The sequence below is a fragment of the Sarcophilus harrisii genome, chromosome 2, assembly GCF_902635505.1.
Source record: "Sarcophilus harrisii chromosome 2, mSarHar1.11, whole genome shotgun sequence".
Classification (NCBI taxonomy): Eukaryota; Metazoa; Chordata; class Mammalia; order Dasyuromorphia; family Dasyuridae; genus Sarcophilus; species Sarcophilus harrisii.
In genome coordinates this window covers 195,119,170-195,142,725 of record NC_045427.1, presented here as the reverse complement: position 1 = coordinate 195,142,725, position 23,556 = coordinate 195,119,170, and the positions used below count along the sequence as shown (strand labels likewise).

At 35.1% G+C, this 23,556-nt stretch overlaps 2 protein-coding genes across 3 annotated transcripts in view; one reads left to right on the top strand and one right to left on the bottom strand.

The window, feature by feature from the left end:
- The window catches only part of ADAM17 (ADAM metallopeptidase domain 17), a 47,794-nt gene extending 33,654 nt beyond the window's left edge, over positions 1–14,140 (top strand). The window contains exons 12-19 of the mRNA XM_003757874.4: positions 3,414–3,613; positions 4,811–4,914; positions 6,993–7,127; positions 8,049–8,179; positions 10,136–10,214; positions 10,727–10,815; positions 12,234–12,284; positions 13,093–14,140. Of these exons, the coding sequence (XP_003757922.1) occupies positions 3,414–3,613; positions 4,811–4,914; positions 6,993–7,127; positions 8,049–8,179; positions 10,136–10,214; positions 10,727–10,815; positions 12,234–12,284; positions 13,093–13,437 (1,134 nt within the window). The 3' untranslated portion in view covers positions 13,438–14,140. The remainder of the gene's footprint in view (positions 1–3,413; positions 3,614–4,810; positions 4,915–6,992; positions 7,128–8,048; positions 8,180–10,135; positions 10,215–10,726; positions 10,816–12,233; positions 12,285–13,092) is intronic.
- A 29-nt stretch (positions 14,141–14,169) lies between these two features.
- IAH1 (isoamyl acetate hydrolyzing esterase 1 (putative)) lies at positions 14,170–23,556 on the bottom strand. Of its 2 annotated transcripts, XM_003757875.4 has the most exons (6): positions 22,873–23,444; positions 20,197–20,249; positions 18,764–18,912; positions 17,587–17,748; positions 15,954–16,075; positions 14,170–15,059 (listed from the first exon to the last, which is right to left on the bottom strand). In XM_003757875.4, exons 1-6 carry the CDS (start codon positions 22,957–22,959, stop codon positions 14,877–14,879), a joined length of 756 nt encoding a protein of 251 aa, XP_003757923.1. In that variant the 5' UTR covers positions 22,960–23,444; the 3' UTR covers positions 14,170–14,876. The 2 variants fall into 2 exon arrangements, with proteins under 2 accessions (XP_003757923.1, XP_031807073.1); XM_031951213.1 differs by lacking the exons at positions 20,197–20,249; positions 22,873–23,444 and adding an exon at positions 23,474–23,556 and having other exon boundaries at positions 18,764–18,880.

The following is a 23,556-nucleotide window of genomic DNA, read 5'->3' as shown; positions in this document are numbered from 1 at the left end:
CTGAATAACAAGTTGTATTGTAGGATCTAGAAAGGATTCTTCTAACTTTTAGACTAGCTAGCCTCTGTGAGGTCTCGGCTATTCCTGAAATTTTTTTGATTCATAAATTCACTCCATATATGATTTTTTACTAATACACACTTTATACATTTTAATAAACAACATAAACATAAAGTTCTTGATTGTTGTTCACTCTTCCTTTCTGTTGAAAAATTCCCAAAAAAATGTTGAAACCGATTTGAGTGACCCATGATTTTTGAATCATGCCTCAAATTATAAAAGTGACAGACTCTTGGCCAGGGATGAAATATACCTGAAAAGAACTAGTAGAAATGTATTTGCCTGTATTCTTCAAAATCTAATAAAAAGATCTTTTAAATAGTAAAGGTAGAGGAAGAGGGACAGCTAGATAGCGCAGTAGACATATCACTGGACTTAGAATCAGGAAGACTTATCTTCATGACTTAAAATGCAGCCTCAGACACTGGCTTTATGCCTTTTTTGCCTCAGTCTCCTCATCTGTAAAATTAACTAGAAAAGGGAAATAAAAGGTTCTTCACCACAAAAATAACTGACTTCAAAAACAGATCAAGGAAAGATAATTTAAGAATCACTAGATTGCCTGAAAGGCTTTGACATCATATTTTTTAAAGTATGAGAAACTGCCCAGATTTCTTAGAACTAGTGAATAAAGTGAAAAGTCATAACTTGAAAGAAACCTCAAAATGAAAAAACACACCCCCTAGGAACATCATAGCCAAAATATTAGAGCTTCCAAATAAAAGGGGAAAAAATACTACAAACTATCAGAAAGAAAAAATTCAGATACCAAGATGTTATAGTCAGGATTGCACACAATTTAGTAGCCATCACTATAAAGGAATACAGAATCATGTATTCCAGAAGACAGTAGGTAAAGATTGTCTTCTCAGCAAATAAAACTTCCCAGAAAAAAATTTGAATACAATGAAATAAATGAGGGGAAAATGATTTGGAGGGGGGATAAACAGATTAAATAATTTATCCAAGTCACACAGCTAGAAACTGTCTGAAACTGGATTTGAACTGAGGTTCTCCTACTTCCAGGGCCAGCACTCTATTTACTTTACCATCTAGCTTCATCCCTCCATGGATCTTTAATAAAATAAAGGATTTAAACACCTAAAACTGTTTAATTTTAATAACACTTGTCCTCTTAGAACCCAACATGATCAGGTGTCATAAAGGAAGTCAGATAAGGCATAGGCACAATTAAAATTAAAATATATTTTGATGCTCTCAAAAAACAATAGAAAAGGGAAAAAGGAATAAAAGAAGGATAAAAGGGGAACAGTGGGGAAAATTGTATAACTGGAGGGCAGTCTTATATAAAATTACATAAACATGGAATAGAATAGGTGGGGATAGCAGCTGATCTTGAATCTCACTTTCTTATCTGAATAGGTCAAAGAAAGGATTCACACATAATTGGATACAGAATTATATTTCAGTCAACAGGGAACAAGGACAAAAACAAGAGAGTAAAATAGGGGAATGGTAGATTAAGGGAGGTAATTACAGCTAGAAAAGCTCTTAAGGAGGGTAGATGTCAAAGAGGGGTTTAAAAGAAAAGAAAGGATAAAAACCTATGACTTGGGCTTTAGATGAGTGAAAGAAAAGAGAGTCATGAGAGCAGATATAGAGAAGAAAATGTATAAGAATAGAATGGAGGAAAATAATATACTTTGCTGTCATAATTGTGAATGTAAAAAGTATAAATTTATCCATAAAAGAAAAAAGGGTTGCAGAATGAATTTGAAAGCAGAACCCAATGTATTTATAAAGCAACATAAAAAGTCAAGATTCCTGCAGTTAAAATATATAGTTTTAGCTGAAGTAAAGTCTTGAGAATTATGTTGGATCCATTGAACAACCAGTTTCAGAGGTCCAACAGTGATCTTTGAGGGTTGGACTTACGGAACTACGGTTGGTCAGTAGACAGAGAGGTCATTTATTTATATAGAATGAAAGTTCTTTTCTTTTCTCTCTCTTTTTTTTAAATTTAGCCAGTGAGACATTCAGATCATACATATGTATAGAAAAAGTTTTATTTTGCTTTTTATTTATTGGAAAGCAAGAGGGAAGAGAGAAGAAAAAAATGCTTTTTAATTGACAGAGGTAAAAAGTTTCTAAGGAAAGGGAAAAAAAATTCTGCCTGCTTTTTCTTAGCAAAAAGAGGAAGATCATATCTTACTCTTTTTTTTTTTCCCCCTGAGTCAATTGGAGTTAAGTGACTTACTTGTCCAGGGTCACACAACTAAGAAGTGTTAAGTGTCTAAGAGCACATTTGAACTCAAGTCCTACTGACTTCAGGCTGCCCAAGATCATATCTTACTGAGCTACCAAAGATTTCAGTAATTTTGAGATTAGTTTTTAGATATGCAGGGTTTTTTTTGCTTTTGACAAGCTAAAGCATTTGTTTTAGAGCTGCCATGGAAACAGTGAAAAGGATGAAAAATAGGGCTTTGTGGCTTCATGGAATGAGTTTGATTCATGTTGTGTTGCTTGGTCCCAAGAACCAGTATAGAACACACTTTCCAGAGGCTTTTGCCGGTGGTGGTATTTGTCATCTAAGGTACCAGTGTGCATATGTAGTCAAAGACTCCAAAGTTCATATCCTAACATTCTACCCTGCTATCTGTAATTTTTCACTAAGCCACTTAAGTTTCTAGGTTTTAGTTGTTTCAAATATAATCCATTTCCTTAACTAATAGGGTCTGTTTCCAATATGATACTTTATGATTACATGGCAATAAAGGCTTTTCTACTGATCCTGAGGGCATAGAACTACATAGGATCACAGAATTATAGACCATCTAGCCCAGAGGTTGTTTTGTGTTGTGGATTCCTTAGGTAGTCTGGTAAAGTCTATGGAGTCTTAGAATTATGTTTTTAAATACATAACATTACAAAGGAAGGAAACCAATCATATTAATAAATAAAATATTACTAAAATTTTAAAAATACAATTTCACGGATCTCAGATTTAGGTACCCTGATCTAATTACACCCATATCTGAACAAAGTACTTCCTTCGCTTGATGTGGTTGTCCAGCAAGGGCAAGATCTTTTTATCTTTCCGTAGTTTGCCTTCCTCAGCAACTTTTTAAAAAAGCACTTACCATATCCAACCTAAACCTTTTAACATTTTTTTGGTGGGGAAGAAAGGAGTTGGAATTCTAAACAGATGACCCTTAGAAGTAACATAAGTAGCCTTTTGGCACTTCTGGGGACAGTATCTTATTACAAATTTCATAGTGAAGTCTATTTCTTGTCATTAAGTAAAAGAAACAGATGCATTTTAAGATGGGAATGAACTTTTATGAAGAATATAGCCTGTATGGCTTTTTTTGTGTGTGTGTGTGTTTTTTAAGATGTTTTCAAACTGCAGTAAACAATCCATCTTCAAGACTATTGAAAGTAAGGCTCGGGAATGTTTTCAAGAACGAAACAACAATGTATGTGGGAATTCCAGAGTGGATGAAGGAGAAGAATGTGATCCTGGCATTATGTATCTGAACAATGACACCTGTTGCAATGCAAACTGTACTTTGAAAAAAGGAGTTCAGTGTAGGTGAGCATTTTTAAACCATAAGTTTGATTAGGAATTCTCAAGCCCACTATAAATAAATGAGACTGAAAATGGTAGTGGTCTTATACTAATGTTAAAGGTAATCACTTTGCCTCTCGGTTTTTTCATCTTTAAAATGTGGTTCATAATAATGACTTATTTGTATAGCATTTCTGTTATGTAGAGTAACAATTCTAATAAGTTTGCAGATATGGCTTAATTTAAATTACCAGATAATCTATTTTAATGCAAAAATAAAAAGGTGGTTTTTTTTTTTTTTTTCACAATTGACAGATATGGGGGAAGAATTGAGAATTAAAGGGGTGTGTAAGTAACTTAAAACAATGACTCAATTTGGAAATATAGTCAAGGATATTAAATCCATCCCTTATCTTTTTTCAACCCAGCCAACTAATTAGACTAATGCCTGACATTCAATAAGTCAAATTCAATAAGGAAAAAAAATCTCGAAATACTAAAAAAAAAAAAAAAAAAAAAAAAGCCAAAACTTGTGGATAATTGAAGATTAACCATATAAAGAGCTATCTAAATAAATCATTTTGATGAAAAATCAGCAACCTTATAGATAAGAGACTTATACATGAGCAGCTACTATTGAATCTTGTAAGAGTTGGGCTTTTAATCATTTTGTTAAGCCAGTAAAAAGAATGCTGACTTACCTGGAGAAATTTGTTATATGTTAAATATGCTTTTCCTATTCTATTACATTTTTGAAGCTTCTGAGTATTTTTCAGATGGATCTGTGATTTTATTTAGAAGACTCAGTAAGGAACAATTTCTTATTGATCCAGATTAGAATATTTTCAGCAATTAAATTATATTTGTGAAGATTTGCCTGGGTACTTCGAGTTGTGATTTTTCTAAGGTCACACAGCTAAGATGCGGAGGAATACTTAAACCTAAATTTGGTTGACTTTACATTCTGCTATCTGCTTCGTAGCTATACTCTGCTGCATTTTTCATTAACAGAAAAGTGTAGAGGTGGTGTAGCCACAGTTGAACAGATCTCTAGGCAGAAATGATTGCATAGTAATGAAGAACAAAGATTTGATGGTGTGTAAAAGATAGAGCACATTGACATAGAATGTTCAGTTGTGATGATAAAAAAATTTTTTTAATAATAATGAAAATGTGCTTTTATTCATGTTTTAACTTTCCCATCAAATTCTCTTCTTCTAGTGATAGAAATAGTCCTTGCTGTAAAAATTGTCAGTTTGAGACAGCTGAGAAGAAATGCCAAGAGGCCATTAATGCTACCTGCAAAGGTGTATCCTACTGTACAGGTATTTCGTCACATTGGTTTTCTTTCTGTTTGATTACCAATCTATGCCAAATATTCTTCTTCTTTTTTTTTAATCTTTGGGAAAAAACCATTTTTTGTCACTTTGTTATATGACATTTTACTTTATAAATCATATACAGATCCTCCCACCCCTATTCAGATTTTATAAAAGAATTGTGGCTATAGTGGCTATAGAAGCATGCAACAATTCTTTCTTCTTAGTACTCTAATGAACTTCATGTATCATAGTTCAACTTTATAGCAAAATATTAAATATGAAAATCTTATTTTGGACTATATGAATACTGCTATGCCTGCCTCATTGGAGTAAAATGAGATTCCCCATCTGGGGCTTTTCTATCTTCACTCTTGTCTACTCTGTGTATAAATAGATTCTGAGAATACATTTTGGAAGAATGAATTGTCACTGCAACACCTTTTGAACTTCTGCGTCTTTTCATTGAGTTTCCACTTTTGGCAAATTATGAATAGTTTTTTTTGAGACTTGGGATTCCCATTATTATATTGATAGGAATTTTTTCCTTTATTAAATGAAAAAAATTTTTAAGAAAGCATTTCAGCCAGTCAATAAAACATCAAGCCCCTACTATATACAGAGCACTGTGCTAAGCACTAGCAGTACTATTGAAAGTAAGGCTCGGGAATGTTTTCAAGAACAAAACAACAATGTATGTGGGAATTCCAGAGTGAATGAAGGAGAAGAATGTGATCCTGGCATTACATATCTGAACAATGACACCTGTTGTCAAATGTGAGTAGAGGAATGCATTCTTTTTTATTTGAGCTGGATGAGGTTCATGATTATGATTTTAAAGGTTGTCAGTCTGTTATAAGTATCCTTAATGATGAGAGACTTCCTCTTCAAAGGGGGATCTGTAAATGAAAACCATTACATCCTAAACCAAACAAGTGTAACAATTAAATTTGGTTAATTCAGGCATTTTAATTTCTACCTTGTATGTGAGAAAGCCATGCCATATTGTGGGGAAAGCATTTGATTTGGAATCAGGAAACTTGGGTTCTAGTTCTCTCTCTACCACTTTTCCTGCTGTATAATGATGTTATATCAACTGTTGGCCCTCTTGGAGTCACTATTTCCTAGCTATGAAATAACATTTCCTCAACCTCTGTGCAGGACTGCTCTGAGAAAAGGTTTTAAGAACCTCTACAAAAATGGGGTGTGAGTCCTTTTGTCACTCTAGGCAAAGTGATTGTTGTCATCGTGGTCATTCATAGCTGTTTGAGTCTTATGTCTGCCTGAATCTGTGATCTTTTGATCATTTTATTTTATCTAATTGTTTTTCAACATTAACTATAACAAACTCATATATACAAGACCCCATGCTTAGGTGTGACGGACATGACAGAGCTTCAACCCTCAATGAGCATTATATAGTCTTGAAGAGGAGGCAGAACACTTATGAAAAAAATAGTCTTTGCAGCTTTGTGTTGCAAAGTGCCAAATAGTAGAACATACAGTTCAGAAAGGAGGAGAAATCACTATGAGCATTCAAAAATCTTTTAAAATGAACCTCAGTTTTTTCTTTGAAACAGAGACTTTTATGAAAGTCTGATACTTTTTCACAGAACAATGTCAGATAATATTTCTGACTGGTTTGACTGTTAGAATGAAAATGTAGCCCAATTGATCCCTGAGAAAAGTATAATTGATTTCTTTTTATATAGTTAGCTATTGTTTATGTGGTACTAAATGCTGAATTATAAGAAGCTCATTTTTCTATGCTGTTGTTCTATACAATTCACTGGTCAGCTTTTTGAAATAAAATTTCACATTTTTATAGCACTTTAAGGTTTGCAAAATTCTTTCCCCACAGTAACCCTATATGAAGCAGAGGAAGTGCAGGTATTTTTTTTTTTTCAAATGAAGAGCAAGTTCTAGATTATTTGATAAACTAAGTTATAGCTTTTGTGGGATTTCACTTCTCATGAAAGAGAATATATGATGCACCTATAGATCATGTACTTGTAGGACGATTGGGAAGATGAAATAATTATTTTATTATAGTAATCATCTGCTCTCTAACTTTTTGTTTCTAGGTAACAGCAGTGAATGTCCCCCTCCTGGAAATGCTGCAGATGATACTGTTTGCTTGGATTTAGGAAAGTGTAAAGATGGAGAGTGTATTCCCTTCTGTGAGAGGGAGAAGAATCTCCAGTCTTGTGCATGTAATGGTGAGCAAAATAACAGACTGTTCTTGTCACTAATAAAAAGGACAGTAAAAGTGTTAAAAAGTGTTCTTGACATTTAAAAAAAAAAATTGGTTTTCTGACTTAGAAACCAAAGATGTATAATTCACAAGATTGGCAATTCAAAGCCTGTTAATTATGAAATAGCATATCAGCAGCATTCTCCAGAACTTCCTTACTTTCTTCTTAATTGGATATGATTTAACATCATGGAATTTAGAACTAAAAAGGACTCAAGGGCTCAGCTAATAAAGTCTTGTCATCTTACTGATGAAGACATTGAAGTTCAGACAAGAGACATGAGTTATCCAAGATTACATGTTTGTTAAGTGTTAGGTAGGATTCAGAACATCTTCTGGTTCTGACTTCAAGGCTTCATGTCAGAGTAAATCATGAAATAGCTGATCTGATCTGAAAGGCACCATGGTGTGGCAGAAGGAGCACTAAATCTAAAATACAAGAGCCTGGCATCAGATCTCTGCGCACTGCCAAGGGGACAAGTCATGTTCCCTGGATTTAGGTTGCTTATGATGGGGATGTCTGGCACTACTAAGTCATCAGGTCCTCAGGTTGAAAATGCTTGGCTTCACAGAACCCCAAAATGGAGAAGAGTATTTATAGTTATTACTCCTTATAACCTTTTCCAACATTCCTGAAAACAGATACCTTAAATGATTACTGGGTTCATTATGATGAAACAGTATAGCCTAGTAGTGAGAGTTTTGGCCTGGGGACCAAATGATCATCTTGGTGGCCTATTCATTGATTCGTAATTGTTTTTTGAAGTTGTATTAATTCCCCTTCCTGAGAATGTTAGTGTTGTGACCAGTAAGGTAAAGGAAAGGAGGAAGACATTGGTACTGTTTGGAAACTCCAACTGATAATATGCACTGTCTTCTCTTTTAGAAACTGACCATTCTTGCAAAGTGTGCTGTAGGGATGAATCTGGTCGATGTGTTCCATACCTTGATGCTGACAATAATTTCTTGTTTTTGAGGAAAGGAAAACCCTGTACCGTGGGATTTTGTGATATGAATGTAAGTAACAATCTGTTGGCCTGAGCTTGGGAATTTTGATTTCTTAAATATGAAATAATGTACTAAGCCATGTACTACACTGGCATACTAATTGAGTTATTCTGCCTATTCTCTCTCTCTATATATACATATATTTTATTTTCTGTTTTCTGTTATTCATCATATATGTCATATTTTAGGCATTTTAGCACATTAAGTGGTATATAACAACAGTATAATAAGTAACATATTAAGCTGGCATAATCATTTTTTTAATTATAGCTTTTTATTTACAAAATATGTGCATGAGTAATTTTTCAGCATTGACAATTGCAAAACCTTTTGTTGCTATTTTTCCCCTCCTTCCCCCAACTCTCTCCTCCAGATGGCAGGTAGACATGTTAACATATTTAACATGTTAAATATGTTAAAGTATATATTAAATACAATATAATAATCATTCATTCTTACAAAGTGATGATAGTCAGCTGTCAGAGTAGATAGAGCCCTGGGCCTGAAGTCAGGAAAATTTCATCTTCTCAGTTTAAATTTGGTGTTGGACATTTACTGGCTCTGTGACTTTAGGCAAGTCACTTCACCCTGTTTGTTTCAGTTTCATAATTTGTAAAATAAGCTGGAGAAGGAAATGGCATACCACTTGTATTTTTGCCAAGAAAACCCCAAATGGAGTCTAGAAGAGTCAGATGTGACTGAAAATGACTGAATAAAAACATGACTAAGTGATGTCACTTAATCTGCTTAATACAGTACTTTGCAATGATAGATTATGTACATAATGTTACTTTATGCTTTACCATATATCATTCTGTACACATATGTTATGTACCAGGCTATTCTGTGGTATCCTGTGATTTGCTTTATGCATACTATCTGCTGTACATGTTATATAGTATAGCATAGCATTAAATGACTTTTCTTTAAGCAAAGCATAAACAGATTGGTAGTCTAATTTTCTTTTTCCTTTTTCATTAGTGTGATGTCCATGAATTTATGTTTTGTTTTTATAAATTTAATTTTTTTCATTTAACAAGAATCTTATTTTTCTCTTTCCAACTTTTCTTGTTTCCATTAAAAAAGAAAGAAAAACAAAACTCTTATAGCATATCTGCATAGTTGAGCAAAACAAATTCCCTGCATTTGCCATTTGCCAAAATATGTCTCATTCTGCACTCTTGAGTCTGTTTAATTGTCAGAAAGTGGAGTTGCCTGCTTCATCCTTGGGCCTTTGAAATCAAGATTTTGTTTGCTTAAACCAAAAGAAAACCCCTTCATTTTCCATTGACATTTTTGCATGCACATACACACACACACTCTCTCTCTCCTCTCTCTCTCTCTCTCTCTCTCTCTCTCTCTTTCATATACATACTTATATGTATGCATATACATACATACGTGTGTGATAGAAGCAAATTTTAAAATGCATGGAGATTGATTAGGAAATATTTCCATAGTACTAGCAAAATGATCCTTTGCAGTGCAATTGCTAAATTTCCCAAATAATGCTTTTTCTTTGGATGTTGTCTTAGGTTTTCTTACAAAACATTGCTTCTAGCTTTTGATCCTGTCTGTAAGCCCATGAATCATTACTGTCATTAAAAGACATTTCAAATTAGTTGTTTAGTTTTATTGTGCTAAATTTAAGTTGTCTATGAAGTTAGATTTTTGTGTAGTAGTTATAATATGAATTTATATAGCATATAGTGTGCTAACACTTTAAAATTACTATCTCATTCGATCCTCAGAACAACCCTGAGAAGTAGGTGCTGCAATTATTATCATCTTTTCACAGATTAGGCAAAAAATTGACTTGCTTAATTACAAAGCTAGTGCCTTAGGTCACATTTGAACTTGGGCTTACTGACTCTAGGCTTACTGTATCCACTGTAATGTCTAGCGACTTTGAGACTCTTCATTATTTATGGTATCAATTATTCATACTAACATTTTCCTTTAAAGGGTAAATGTGAGAAGCGAGTGCAGGATGTGATAGAGCGATTTTGGGATTTCATTGATCAGCTGAGCATCAATACTTTTGGTAGGTTCTTTTCCAGACTCTTTTTCATGCAGATCATTGGAGAACTTTCACTGTTGTTAGAAGACTAATTATGGTAAGAGGGTAAAGTGCTTTAAAAATAAAAAATAAGAGAGATCCACTGTAGTGCCAAAGAATTATTCACCTATTTTGTAGTAAGATTTATTTTCAATAAATCTATTTGTGGATGATTAAGAAATCATTTATATGTGTAGAATAATTCAGAAAAGGTAGGATTTTTTTTTTTTTTTCTTTTCAGTTTGAACAGTCCATATTTTATAAGGATTGGCTTCTTGATCAACTGGTATTAGTAACAATCTGAATTAGTATCATCTCTTTAATTATTGCATGTGCTATCTTAGCTGGTATTACATATCTTCTTAGTGAAATATTTCCATAACAAAAGAATTATAGATATGATACTACTATTGACAAAAACATCACTAGCTTACACTGTTTTTATATTTTGTCAAATACCAACAGAGTACATTTACAGTTTTTCAAATTTTTCACAGGGAAGTTTTTAGCAGACAACATTGTTGGTTCGGTCCTTGTCTTTTCTTTGATTTTGTGGATTCCCCTCAGCATTCTTGTCCATTGTGTGGTAAGTTACAAGTCTTTAAGTGCTTGTGAATTTAATTTTGAATACAACAATCTCCTTTTTTTTTTTAATCTCCATATTTTTTGAAGGATTGGTGAGATTTTATTTTGGCAAAACTTTGCCCCAACCAGTCTTGAATGTTACTGAGACATTGCATCTTACTTTTTTGACCTTATTGGTCAAAATATGAATTTCTTTTAAGAGTATGTCTTAGTAAGACTCCAGTTAAACTTTGCAGAAGAGTACTATATTAACAGTACATGATTTTTACATCTTAGTTTAGTTTTAAAACACAACCTTAAGTACTAGCAGATCCTAATAAGATGGTCCAAACAACCTTTTTAAAGAACATTTAAATATAAGTAGAGATACCTCAAACAACCTTCTCCAAGTTGTTACTCATTTAATGGATGCATTAAGTCAATCTAATGTATCTTGCAATAAAATTTTGAGAAAAATTAAAATGCTTTTCAGATTTCTCTGAGGGGTTGCTGTTGAGGACACAGAGATCCAGATTTCCTGACTTGAGTCCATGCCAAAACTCCTGCTGTTTTTATAGTCATCCTTCATATAGTAGTTTTCAGTTAATAGTATGATCATCTTAGTGGAGCAGATATGGAAAGATCAACTTTATAACCATAAAACAGGTTTCTGTCAATCATCAGTAAGGGTATAATTCCTGATTCTTAGTTCTATCAGAAGCCCACATGAGCTTTATGTTTTGAAAAGATATTTGAGCATTTGCACTAATGTAGCCCAGTACTTCTGTGTGGTCTACTCTGTACAGGGCTGGCTGCTCATTGAAAAGGGTACAGAGAAAAAAACAGGAACATGTAGAGAGGGAAATGGGAGGGAAGTATTCGTAAGCGGAGGCATTGCAGGCATAGCTACATTTTGGTGACTCTTTGAGAATATGTATTCATCTACAAAAAGCAAATGACTTTTGCTGTTACATTTGAACTGTCTTGTGGTCAGCTGTGCTCTTAATGTTCTTAACTAATATGAATGAAAAAATACTTGAGGAATTGCCTAAAGCTCTCTTTTCTATATCACCCTCTTGAATAGACAACAAGACAAACTGTTAGTAAAGCCTCTGGAGGCCTTTCTCATTTTCTTCGTGGAGAGTAAGAGGATAGATTGAAATATTGCCATGAAATCTTACCTGTGGTCACATTTGACTCGACCAAGATAAATGGTACAAAAGCTTCCTTGTTGAAATACTTCACATTTGCTAGTGTCAAAAGATTTAAAGCTTTCCCTGAAGAGTTATTCACATGTTGGGTCTGTTAATGGTTTTACAGATTTATATTCCTTTTAATGTCATGGAAATGGCCAAAATTGGGAGTGGTTAGAGAGATTGCATGTATTGCTTAATTTTATTTGAAGAAATGTTTTCTTAGTTTAAATTTTTTATCTTCTAGGACAAGAAATTGGATAAACAGTATGAATCTTTATCTTTGTTTCACCCAAGTGTAAGTATGCCATATACATGGAGAGATACTCTGTCTTTGGCACTGACAGTATATGTTAGAATTGACCAATGTTTTTGCATCTCTGTGCCCTTGCTTACAATAATGCCTATGATTAAAATGTATCCCATTTTCCTTTCTCTCCCACCTCCCTAGCTCTGCCTGTTGAAATTCTTCAGTTTCCTTATCTATAAAATAAAGAGTTTAACTAAATGTATTTACATTTGAAATCTGTGATAATGAGAATTTTTCTGTGACCTCAGTGACAAAACATAGCTTCAGATCCACTGCATTGCACAAGCCAGGATGTTGATATATAATTATCCTGGAGACAAATATTTAGCTTATAAACATATGCTTACATTTTTAGATTGTCTATATCAATGATTTCCTTTTGCTATAGCAAGAAAGAAAAGTTGAATAAAAGGAAAAAAATTCATGATACAGCGATTATTAAACTTTCAGGGAGATCGAAGAATCTAAAAAGATCCTAATTTCTCTTCTCTCTCCCATCCTTGTGGAGGGAGATTCTATCTGAGTTTGTTTGTAAGAAACTATGTTTTTGGGTTTTTTAAATAGTGAATGGAAGAAGAATTTTCATATTTGAGGAATTTGGCACTTCTCTTAAGAGAACTGCTTGTCACTGTAAAAGGTCTAGATCTTATCTAGTGCCCCCATTGAAAGGCAGCTCTGAACAAAAAGAACTGGCCACTGCATCATTAGCTTAAGGGCAGAAGAGGAAGGCGAGGAAGGAAAAATAAAACCTTTTTAAAAAGAAAATCTTTCATATCAGTGAAACCTATCTTTTCAGAATGTGGAAATGCTGAGTAGCATGGATTCAGCATCTGTTCGTATCATCAAACCATTTCCAGTACCTCAGCCCCCGGGTAGACTTCAGCCACTCCAACCTGCTCCAGTGATGCCCTCAGTGGCTCCAAAACTGGACCACCAAAGGATGGACACCATTCAGGAAGACCCAAGCACTGATTCAATCCTTGATGAAGATGGCTTTGAGAAGGATCCTTTCCCAAATAGCAGCTCAGCTGCAAAGTCTTTTGAGGATCTCACAGATCATCCTGTCACAAGGAGTGAAAAAGCATCCTCTTTTAAATTACAACGCCAAAGTCGTGTGGACAGCAAAGAAACAGAATGCTAGTTTAGGGTTTTCCAGCTTTTTTGAGTTCCCTTTATAAAAGTTGTTTATAGGTTATATATTTCAAGGGGGTAGGTAGGAAATGAGACAAATAAGGAAGTGACTTAACAGCAGATGCTGGACATGTGTTTGACCTTCCTTTACTGAAATAAATCCTTTAGTCTTGGCCCTTTTTACCTTCCAAGGGAGCTTGAAAAAAGCTTGAAACTTTTTGATTTGATTTAATTTTTTTGAATCTTTAACCTGTGGTGCAAAAAAAAAATCTAGCTGGATCAGACTGTATTTTTTATAATTTAACTTTTTATTCATAACAGCACTGATAGAGAGGTGAGATTTAAAAAAAAAAAACTAATTTCAGTTTTTTGAATATAGGGAGATGTAGAAGTTATGTTATAAAATCATCATGATGATCAGCATCATTTATGTTTATTTTCAAATGAAGATTGTGCTGAACCAAAATCTTATTTTAAGTGATCTAAATGTGGGTTCTAGTCTCAGGTGTCCCAAGAGCCTTTGGCAGATCTTAGAAATAATTTCTAAGTATAATTCTAGCATAGCCCTTAAATGGAGCAATAGTTGCAAGAAGAGGGAGTATATAAGTATAATATATCTTATAATACATAAATATGTATTATGCAGGAGTCTTCCAAATATTTAGATCTTATCTGCTGGTTACTGTCTTTGTGTTCTGAGTCTTTGTGAATTTCTGTTGCCAAGAACTTTTTTAAAAAGTCATTTGAAAGAGTCTAATACCATCAGGCAGAAATGCTGTATTGCTTCAATATTACCAGTAGCAATACAAAATAATTCGCCAAAGTAACTTTAAAATGTGGTTTCAATCAACTTATGAAATAGCAGAATTGTTAGTTTTTTTTTAATCACCAATTGCTACGTCAAGTTAATGTACAGTTGATTTTGATTTACACAGAATTATAGAGTTAAATCACCAGCCAATATAATTTAATTCAGCTCGTATTTATAGAAGTGATGGGAATTAACCAAACCTGTGACAAAAGTGTGTTTTCTCAAGAATATATTTGTTACATGGATTCTTGTTACACTAATACTTGAAACTTGTGCCTTATGGTATTGTTAACTATTCATCATATTATATTTTTAGTTATACTTTTGAAATCTGAACACTGGGGTGTGTGGGTGTGTGCAAAAGTGTGAGAGAAAAATGTAATATAACCATTTTTTATAAAATTTTATGACTTTTTTTAAAAACAATGTCTTTGCCTTTCTCAATTAACAAAGATGCTATGGAACTGGTTCTACTTGCCTTAAATTGTTAATAAATATTAAATAACATCAAAACATCTAATCTTGTAATTTACACATAAAGCTAGAAATTGCAATTTTGTCCAAGACCATAATTACCCAAGGCACTAATATTTCTACAATATCGCTTTAATGTAAATCAAAAAGTTACATTTATGTAATTAATGATCACCATCCCCTAGAAGACTGTGTTCAGGTTTCACTTCAGCTACATCCCGCCAATAAGGAAAGATAAAAGGCAGTGAGGCTACTTTCTTCTCTAGCAAAGGCCAGAGATGTGATGATAGAAATTCATTTCCCTTTGGAGATAAATGCAGGCCATCTGATAAATATGAAGAAAAGTCCTGTAATGATGAGAAGGGGAAAAACAAACTTGAGTTATATTGCTAACATTTTAAAAGCTGCTACTTTTAAATGATTTTGCTTTTTATTTACTTATAAATATTTATAAGAATCATTCTGACAGATTATTTTTTGTTCTAGAGATAACATGGACTAGCACGCAGCTGTGGGGCCAGGGAAAATTAGGCATTGTGAGTCCAATTTTCCTTTGTTTCTCTCATCTTTTCCCAATCCCAATTTCATTAGATATATGACTTTATCAATGTGGGTCCTTCTAATTTCTTGTTTTCTGTTCTGCCTGGACACCACTAGAACAAATCATTTATGTTATTGAGTTTTATTGATGGTCTGTCTTTTTTATTCATGTTGCTTGAGATTGAATCATTTCAAGTCTTTGCACTATTGCTTACTGAAATGAAGGTTCACTTTATTCTGTATTAATTTATGCACATCTTTCTATGTTTCTGGGCTTGCTGAGTCTGTCACTGAAATATGGGCAGTTGAGGGCACACTGCCCTTCATTGACTAGTGTATTTCTAAGTAGATAGGGAAAGTAGCAATTTTTAGATAAAGATACATACTTCATAGTACATATGTAGAAAGTTACACACCCACACACAAACACACACAGAAGGTATAAGGGAAGAAAGTAAACTGCAAGGGGCAATCAATAAGAGTGAAACTCAAACCTAACTCTTGACTCCAAACCCAGGGTCCTTTCCACTAAAGTATACAGCCCCAAGAAATTAGGTCATCTCTTTTCTGTATAATATCTTAGATCTTCTAGTGAATTTTCCTGCTAGATTTCATTTCTGATTCACAAATGTCTCAATAGATTATGGAGAATATGATTTGAATTTACATCAATCCAGACAAGTATAAACAAATTATCCTACCTTGTTATCTTTTTGCATTAGTGTCCATAGGTCAAGGACATCTGTCCCACAGCTTTGGCCCATTTGCAGACAGGCTTTGGCATATTCACCAACAACCTGATTCATTCGATTTAATTTGTAGCCTGAGGTAGGAAAATGGTATCAAAATTCAAACCATCTATTAAATGACAACTGCATCCAAGAATGATAAAAAATCAAGATAGTAGTTTCTAAAGTGCTATTTTTTTCTGCAGATTCAAATGTGACTTTCTTAGAGTTAAATTTCATTACTTGGACATTGTTCCTACTTTGTTGAATAATCAAGGTTTTAATAATTAAGATAACCCTGACTTATCAAAGACTATGTCAATTAGCCATGTGCTCAAGTACTTAGCAAGCTGGAAAAACTTTCAAAATAAGCTTTTCAAGACTCAGCATCCAAACTACAGGATGATAAATTTTCCACGGACAATTTTTACAGACCATTTGTGAGTGTAAAAAAAGACACCCACAAGTAGAACATAGAATTTTTCAATTCGTACCTCCTTTGAAATGCTGTATATGTTTTTTATTTTATACAAGTTAATCCAGTACAATAGAACTAGTGATTATTTGTTGGCAGAAGGTCATTATTTTTGTCAGGTGGAAACTGAAGGGAAGGCCATTATGTATATCCAGTAGCTTTCAAAAGTCAAAAAAAAAATTAGTTGGTTGCTATGTTGAAAAGAGGCAATAAGGGAAGTATCTGATAGTAGGCATTTGTTAAGGAGAAGAGACCACCTGTGAGAGATCTCAGTAGGATCTCTGCTTGATATAATAGGGCAGGAAACAATATGAGACTTCTGAGCCTGAGTTCTACAAGACTACATTTTCTGTATCACACTTTTCCAAGTTTGTATTACATATTAATGAGACAAAACAGCTTCCGATGTGTTTATTTTGGCTAAAAGAACTTAGGGTATGTAATTAAACTATTCCACAGATTCTATGGTTTTGATTTTTTTTTTTTTTTTTTTTTTTTGGCCTCATTATTGTTCATCTAGCAAGCATGTTGCTGCCTTTTTTTTTTTTTTCTTTTTTTTTTTTAAAAGCAGTACAAGATGTTTCTGGACAAGAGTTGATGAAACTTGAATTCTTGAATTTTGCTATTTATCTTCCCTCTTGCCATAGGTTTCTGTGGTCAGGTTGTGGTTTTTGTGTTTTCTGCTCATTTTTCTATTGCAATGCTAGCATGCAAACCTGATTTCAAATGTAGTTCATGACCTATGCCAGTGAAGAGCAAGAATGGAGGTTTTTGTGGGGTTTTTGTTTGTTTTTAGGAAAAAGTATGGTCCCATGACTAAAGAGGTATCAAAGGCTGTAGTAGAGAAGAGGGAACCTATTCTAGGCAAAACTGGATTAAAATACAGCCAGAACTTCAACAAGAGAATCCAAATGCACTCAGACCAAAAACCTCATTATTAAAAGGCAAATGAATCCCTTTCTCTTGCCACAAAAAGATGTGGCAAAGAATGGTTCAGCTACTTTTTGGATGACTAAGTAAAAATCATTGTGATGCACTTTACATGTTCATATGTTGTCAAACATCTATTGTAGTCATGGTGTAACTTAAAGCTTGCCAAATATGAAACAAATAAGATACGTTATTTTTTACCTTGAGCAATACACTCCTTTTCCCAAGCTGATTCGTTAAGAGGAGGTGGTGTTATAAGAACAATTCTACTTTCAGGAACATCTACAGACTTTAGATATTGTATCATGTCCTTTAAATTCTCAGCATACTCCTCCAATGGAATATGTTGCTTGGGATTCTCATCTGTTCAGGGAAATTGGTAAAATTTTATTGACCAAAGCTAAACTATTCTTCATGCCCATAACTAATTTACTGTCATCAAAAAGATCTATATAAACCCCCTTTAAAAAGGCACACAAAATCATCCTCTCAACTGCTTGGAAGACCCTTGCATCTGATAAGCCACATAAGCCACCCTCAGGTCAAGTCCACTTCTAAATCCTGCTGGTGACTATTCCTAGATGTAGGACTACTTTGTCCTACTCCAGCCACCTGTAACTAGGAAGATCTTGGCCAAAACTAGATCTAGATGCAGTGACTTACTCCTTCCACTTTAAACCCCATTTAGTTGAACTCCAAACTAAGGAAGAAACCCATACCCAGCTTATCTCTCTGACACTCCTTAGAGACTGAGTTCCTCTCCCTATCCCTGTAATTTGTCAGTGACCACTTGTAATTTGTCAGTGACAACAAATGGCCCTCATCGCTTCTATTCCCCTCAACCAGACCTGATCACCAAGTCTCTATCCAGCACTGCATATCCTACTATTTTTTCAACCCCTTCAACATTTGTCATATTCTTTTGAAATTTGTCATTTTGTCAATCTAATAGGTAGGAAGTAGAACTTCAGATTTATTTGCATTTGTCTAATTAGTGATTTAGAGGATTTTATATGATATTTGATTCTTTCTTTGAATGCTGCCTATTTGCCATGAGAATTTGCTCTTATTTACTCAGGCCTACTGTATCTACCTGCCTTGATATACCCTTGATATAGTTGACTTTTAATCTAAATGATTTTTTACATTTATAAAATATTCTTTTGGAAGTTTTATTGGCATAATAATGAATAATTTGGGTAGCACTGTTATTTTTTACTATATTGGCAATTGTGCTTAAGCAGCCACTTCACTTTCTCCCTCTCCCTGCCCTACCAAAAAAAAAAAAAAAGAAAAGAAAAGAAACTACAGATACTTTTACTATGAGATAAGGATTGAAAAGATCATGGAAAAAAGTGGAAGAGAAAAAAGTCATTACCTTTTAAAGCACTGTCATTGGCACCAAAGAAAATTGTAACTACAACAAGATTTTCAGCATTATTACTTTTCTTGATTAATCTTGGAAGGATGATTTTAGCCCATCTAGTATTATAACCTGAAAATCCACGATTTAGAACATCACATTTTCTGAAATAAAGTTAATTAAAAAGAAAAGGAAAAATATTACTGATCCATTTAGCCATTCTTGCAGTATGATATTGATATCCTATAATCTGGCTAGATATGGCTCAATATGAGTAGAGTAATAAAGTAGATAAATAGCATTTTAAAAAGCAGTTTAAAGATGAGGGTAAATATAATAAATTCCCATTAGGATGTACTGAGTGGAAAGAGCATTTTTTAATAGATTGATAACACTGATCTGAATCTTAGCCTGGATATGAACTTAAGAAAAGTCATTTAACCTTTATGGGTATCATTTTATATATTTGAGACAGGAATTTCAATCCTAGTTCTGATACTCATTAACAGTGCAATCATGGGCATGTACATTTATTACATAACTCACTTGAGTGAGGAAAATGCTTTGTAAAGTTAAGTACTATATAAATATAAGTATACTCATGTGTAAATATAATCATAAATATAAACATGTCTAGTGTATTAAACTACTAAAGATGACAATTACTACTACCTCTAAATTGTTGAGATGAGGATTATTTTAAATAACAAAAAGTGATTTCTGATTTTTAAAAATAGAAATGTTGAAATTTAGCTGATTAATCAAACTATTATCAAACAAAAAGTAACTCAAAAAATTAGGACGATTCTTAGCTTCTCTAGGTAGACAATCCTCAAATTCTCGTTTTAGGTAAAACTGCATTTTTTTGTCTCATACAGTCTAAATATCTATACGTCAAAACTTTAGTTTCACAGCAAGGAAAACTTTTTGCTAAACCTAGTTGTCTGTCCTTTTTTTACACAGAATCCTTTATCATTTTAACAAGCAAAGTTACAGTACTATAAATTTAGAACTAGAAGGGAGTGATTTTTTCCAATCTCTGCATTTTTATGGACAAAGTGACCTTCAGAAGGCTGAAGTGATCTGCCTAAGGTTTTATGAAGGGTTTTTAAAATTTGTAATTTCATGGGTGAAAGGAATTCCTTGGTTAGAAAGCTCCTCTATCAAAGCAGATCTGCAGCTGTAAACTGTTCCACAGTTCACAGTATCAGTGAGTTGCCTGTCTCAAAGACATTAAATGACACTCAGGGCCTTGGCAAAAGTGCTGTGATGTTGCCTCTTACGAAAGTATTAACTGAGCCATGATCTGAACCTAGGACTACACAACTCCAAAGCAAACACATTTTACTTTAACATACCCACTACCTTAATGAAAAGGCTATCTTTCACTAAGATGTAATCATATTTTAAAGTAATAAACAAGATATAAATATATAAACTACTCTTACCTGACCAGCTTGTCAGCCAGTGATGCACCCCATCCACCCTGCTGGAAAGACAACTGAAAGGAAAGCCATTAGAATTAAGAGGGGTTGAGAAAAAGATCTTCCTATAGCTATATCTCATAAGCTTAACAAATATGCTTAGGGCCTAACTTGCTTTCCCTTGCTAGTTTGAGAATATTAGTAAATGTTTTAATATATAAATAAAAAAAAAAACTTGTAATTTTCACTTTCCATAAATTTAGGATAAAAATTGATAGTCTCAGAAGTATATTTCCTTCTTGGCCATTTATTTGAAAATCACAGTGTGTAACAAGTGCAACAAGCTATAATCATTAAATAATATCTATAATAAACAACTACTATTTATATAGCGTTTACTATGTGCTTAAACACTTTAAAACTTATTTCACTTGATCTTCACAAGGTAGGTGCTATTATGTCCAAACATACGGGAAACAGCCGTGAAGATTGAGTGATTTACCCAGAATCACCTTTCTGAGGCTATATCTGAATTAAGTCTTCCTGACTCAGGCCCAACACTCTTTAATATCAGTGGATGCTCCAAACTAAAAAGTTTCAGAATCTTTCCTAATGTGAGAGGAATCCACTATGGAAAATTATATTGCAAGAAATAGTTCTGATAGCCTTCAATCATTTCTCTGTTCCATATTCTTCACTATTCTCTGAAGCATACTTATAAAGGGTCTTATTAAGCATATTGGGTATGTTTGTGTAGGGGATGCAAATATGGGTGGGAAATATTTATAGACCAAGGGCTTGTAGCTTTTAAAAGAAATTCAAGAATCCTTATACACTTCTACAGATACTTAAAAATAAAAGATGCCAAGTTCCAGGAGCGAATGGCCTAACCTGAAAATAAAGGAGGAATAGCAGGTAGGTAGGAAGTGAGAAGTTAAATCTTTGTAGAACTATAAACAATGTTGTAATATGGGAAAATAATTCAGGCTGACCTACATGATTACAAGTATAAAAAGGAGGCAGTAGAATTGCTGACAAACTACGGGATTGTCTGATCAGGTCTGAGACCTCTCGATGGTCCCAAAAACTAAATGTGTTCAAGAAAAAGGAGTTGTACCAATCTTTATGGCAACTAGAAGGAACCATCTATTTGATCAAAAACAAAAAAATTGAGGTAATTTAAGGAGGAAATTTGTAATCTTTAGGTTACCTGCATACATATATTCAGCTGACCTGTATGCATTCTGGCTCCTACAGGTGACAAACTTCTTAATTTGGGGTAATTTCTGCTTCCTAAATTGTACAACCCAAGGGAAGGAATACATCTCAGAAATTATTGCTGGGGCATAAAGTTCAAGTGACAGATGCAGACCCTAGTAGAAAAGGACTGGGAGCAGTTTAAAAAAAAAAAAAAACTGCAAAAGGACAACTGAGGCACATGGGAGTCAGGGGGGGATTGTTTGGTTCTATGGAATGAGACCATAGATCCTTATGAGTGAGGTTATGAGGAAGGGGTCTTGGGGGGGGGGGGTAGGGTGAGGAAGATGAAGATACACAGTGGAGACAGGCTTCTAAATACAGTGGGAAAGAAAAATGTGGAATCAGATGAGAGTCCTAGCTCTACTTGTTAACTTTGTATCTTTTGGCAAGTCACTTATTGTTTCCAAGCCTGTATTTTTATCTACAAAACTGGGGTGGGAGTGGGGGATAAGAAAAGACTCATCTGAACTTATTGCATTTGCAGTCAAGGAAAACCTGGTTCAAATGCTGCCCATGACACCACTTGTCATGACTACTTGATTATCAGTAATACTTCAAATTGAACTAATTTGCTCATCTGTAAAACAAGGATAAAAAATGTGGGATCTACCCTCCTCCACGAAATGTTTGTGAAGAGCCTTCTAAACCTCTTATGCTACACAAATATTAAACATCATTTTCAGTGAAACCAGTTATTTCTAAAGTACCTTCCAGCTATAAATCTGATTTTATGATGGTCAAAACAAGATATTGAAAGGCCTTAGGGATTTAAGTGGGGAAGGAAAAAAAAGTCATGGAAAAGGAACTAAAAGAATAGGAAAATTATGTGAGTAAAAAGTGAAGGAGAAAAAGTTGAGAGGGGGCATCCAACGAAGATCATGAGGTTGGTAAAGGGAGGCGATGATGGTCACAGATAGGACCCAGGAGATGAGAGAAGAATGATACAATGACATAACCCATACTGGAGGGGGGAGAAATAGGTTTGATTAGAGACATGACTCATTACATCCCCCCATCTATGTGGGAGTGCAGCACCATGGACAGCGAGTGTCACTGGGGATTTCGGGCTAGGCCTGGAGTCAGAAGACCTGAGTTCAAATCGGATCAAAGACACTTCCTAGAGGAATAACCCTGCGCAAGACACTTAACCCTGTTTGCCTCCGTTTCCTCAATTGTAGGATGAGCTGTAGAAAAAATAGAAAACCGCTCCAAGTATCTCTGCCAGGAAAACCCTAAATGGAGTCACAGCCGGTGTGAGTAAATAACCAATGATAACCTCATTTTCCCCACAGGATGGCTTAGTTCCTTGTTTTAGCTCTCGGAAAGGGGTAGCTTCTGGGGGAGAGTGGGGAGAGGGGTGCCGCGGGAAATGGGGGTGATCTAAAACGCGAGAGGAAAATGCTTCAGGCAGGCCGCGTGGTCCCGGGCGGGAGACAGTACCTGCGTGATGGAATCCCCGAAGAGCACCACCTGGGGCCAGGGAATGGCACTCGCGACCGCCTCCGCCGGAGAAGCCGAAGCAGACATGATTCTCTTGCAGGATGCGGGCGCCCGGATGTGCGTCTGCTCTAGCCCAAACTCTGCCTCCGCCTGATCCGAAACCCGCTCGCGTCCGCCGGGTCCCAGACCCGCGCCCTCCCGCTCGGAACCCCGCCCCCGCCTAATGGCGTCCTGACCCCGCCCCCCAGTAGCCTGGCTTAGATCCCCGCTCGATACCAGCCCCGCCTCCCGCCTTCTCAGGCTTTGCCCTGAGACTGACTTTTCCCCTTCTGGGTGCCTCAGAGGGCCTGGGCTTCCGTTCCCCCTGTCGCTATGTAACCTGGGCCTGTGCCGCTTTGATCGTTCCTGGGCCTCTGTTTCCCTTCCCACCAATGCGCGCGCACGCGAGGTCCCGCGGCGGGAAGGTCTTCCCGGCAGAAGCGGCGTGAGGGCCGCCTCACCCCCTGAGCCCCCAGCCCGTGGCCTATCGCGCTAACCCGACCAGCCCAAAATAATTCAGATAGACGTTTCCCGGAGCCAAAGCGGGAAGCGGCTTATTCACCTCCTGCAGGAAAGCGGAGCTTAGTGGCTGAGGCAAAGACACAGGCAGCCAAGCAAGGTTTTTAATGCCCTGGAACGACTTAA

Excerpts from the sequence above, each read along its gene's own strand:
- IAH1 (XM_003757875.4), bottom strand. The coding sequence starts at position 22,959 with ATGTCTGCTTCGGCTTCTCCGGCGGAGGCGGTCGCGAGTGCCATTCCC. Across the intron at positions 20,250-22,872 it reads TCGGGGATTCCATCACGCAG|TTGTCTTTCCAGCAGGGTGG; the intron begins GTACTGTCTCCC and ends CTTTCCTTTCAG. Across the intron at positions 16,076-17,586 it reads AAAGGAGTGTATTGCTCAAG|GCTACAAATTAAATCGAATG; the intron begins GTAAAAAATAAC and ends TTCCTACCTCAG.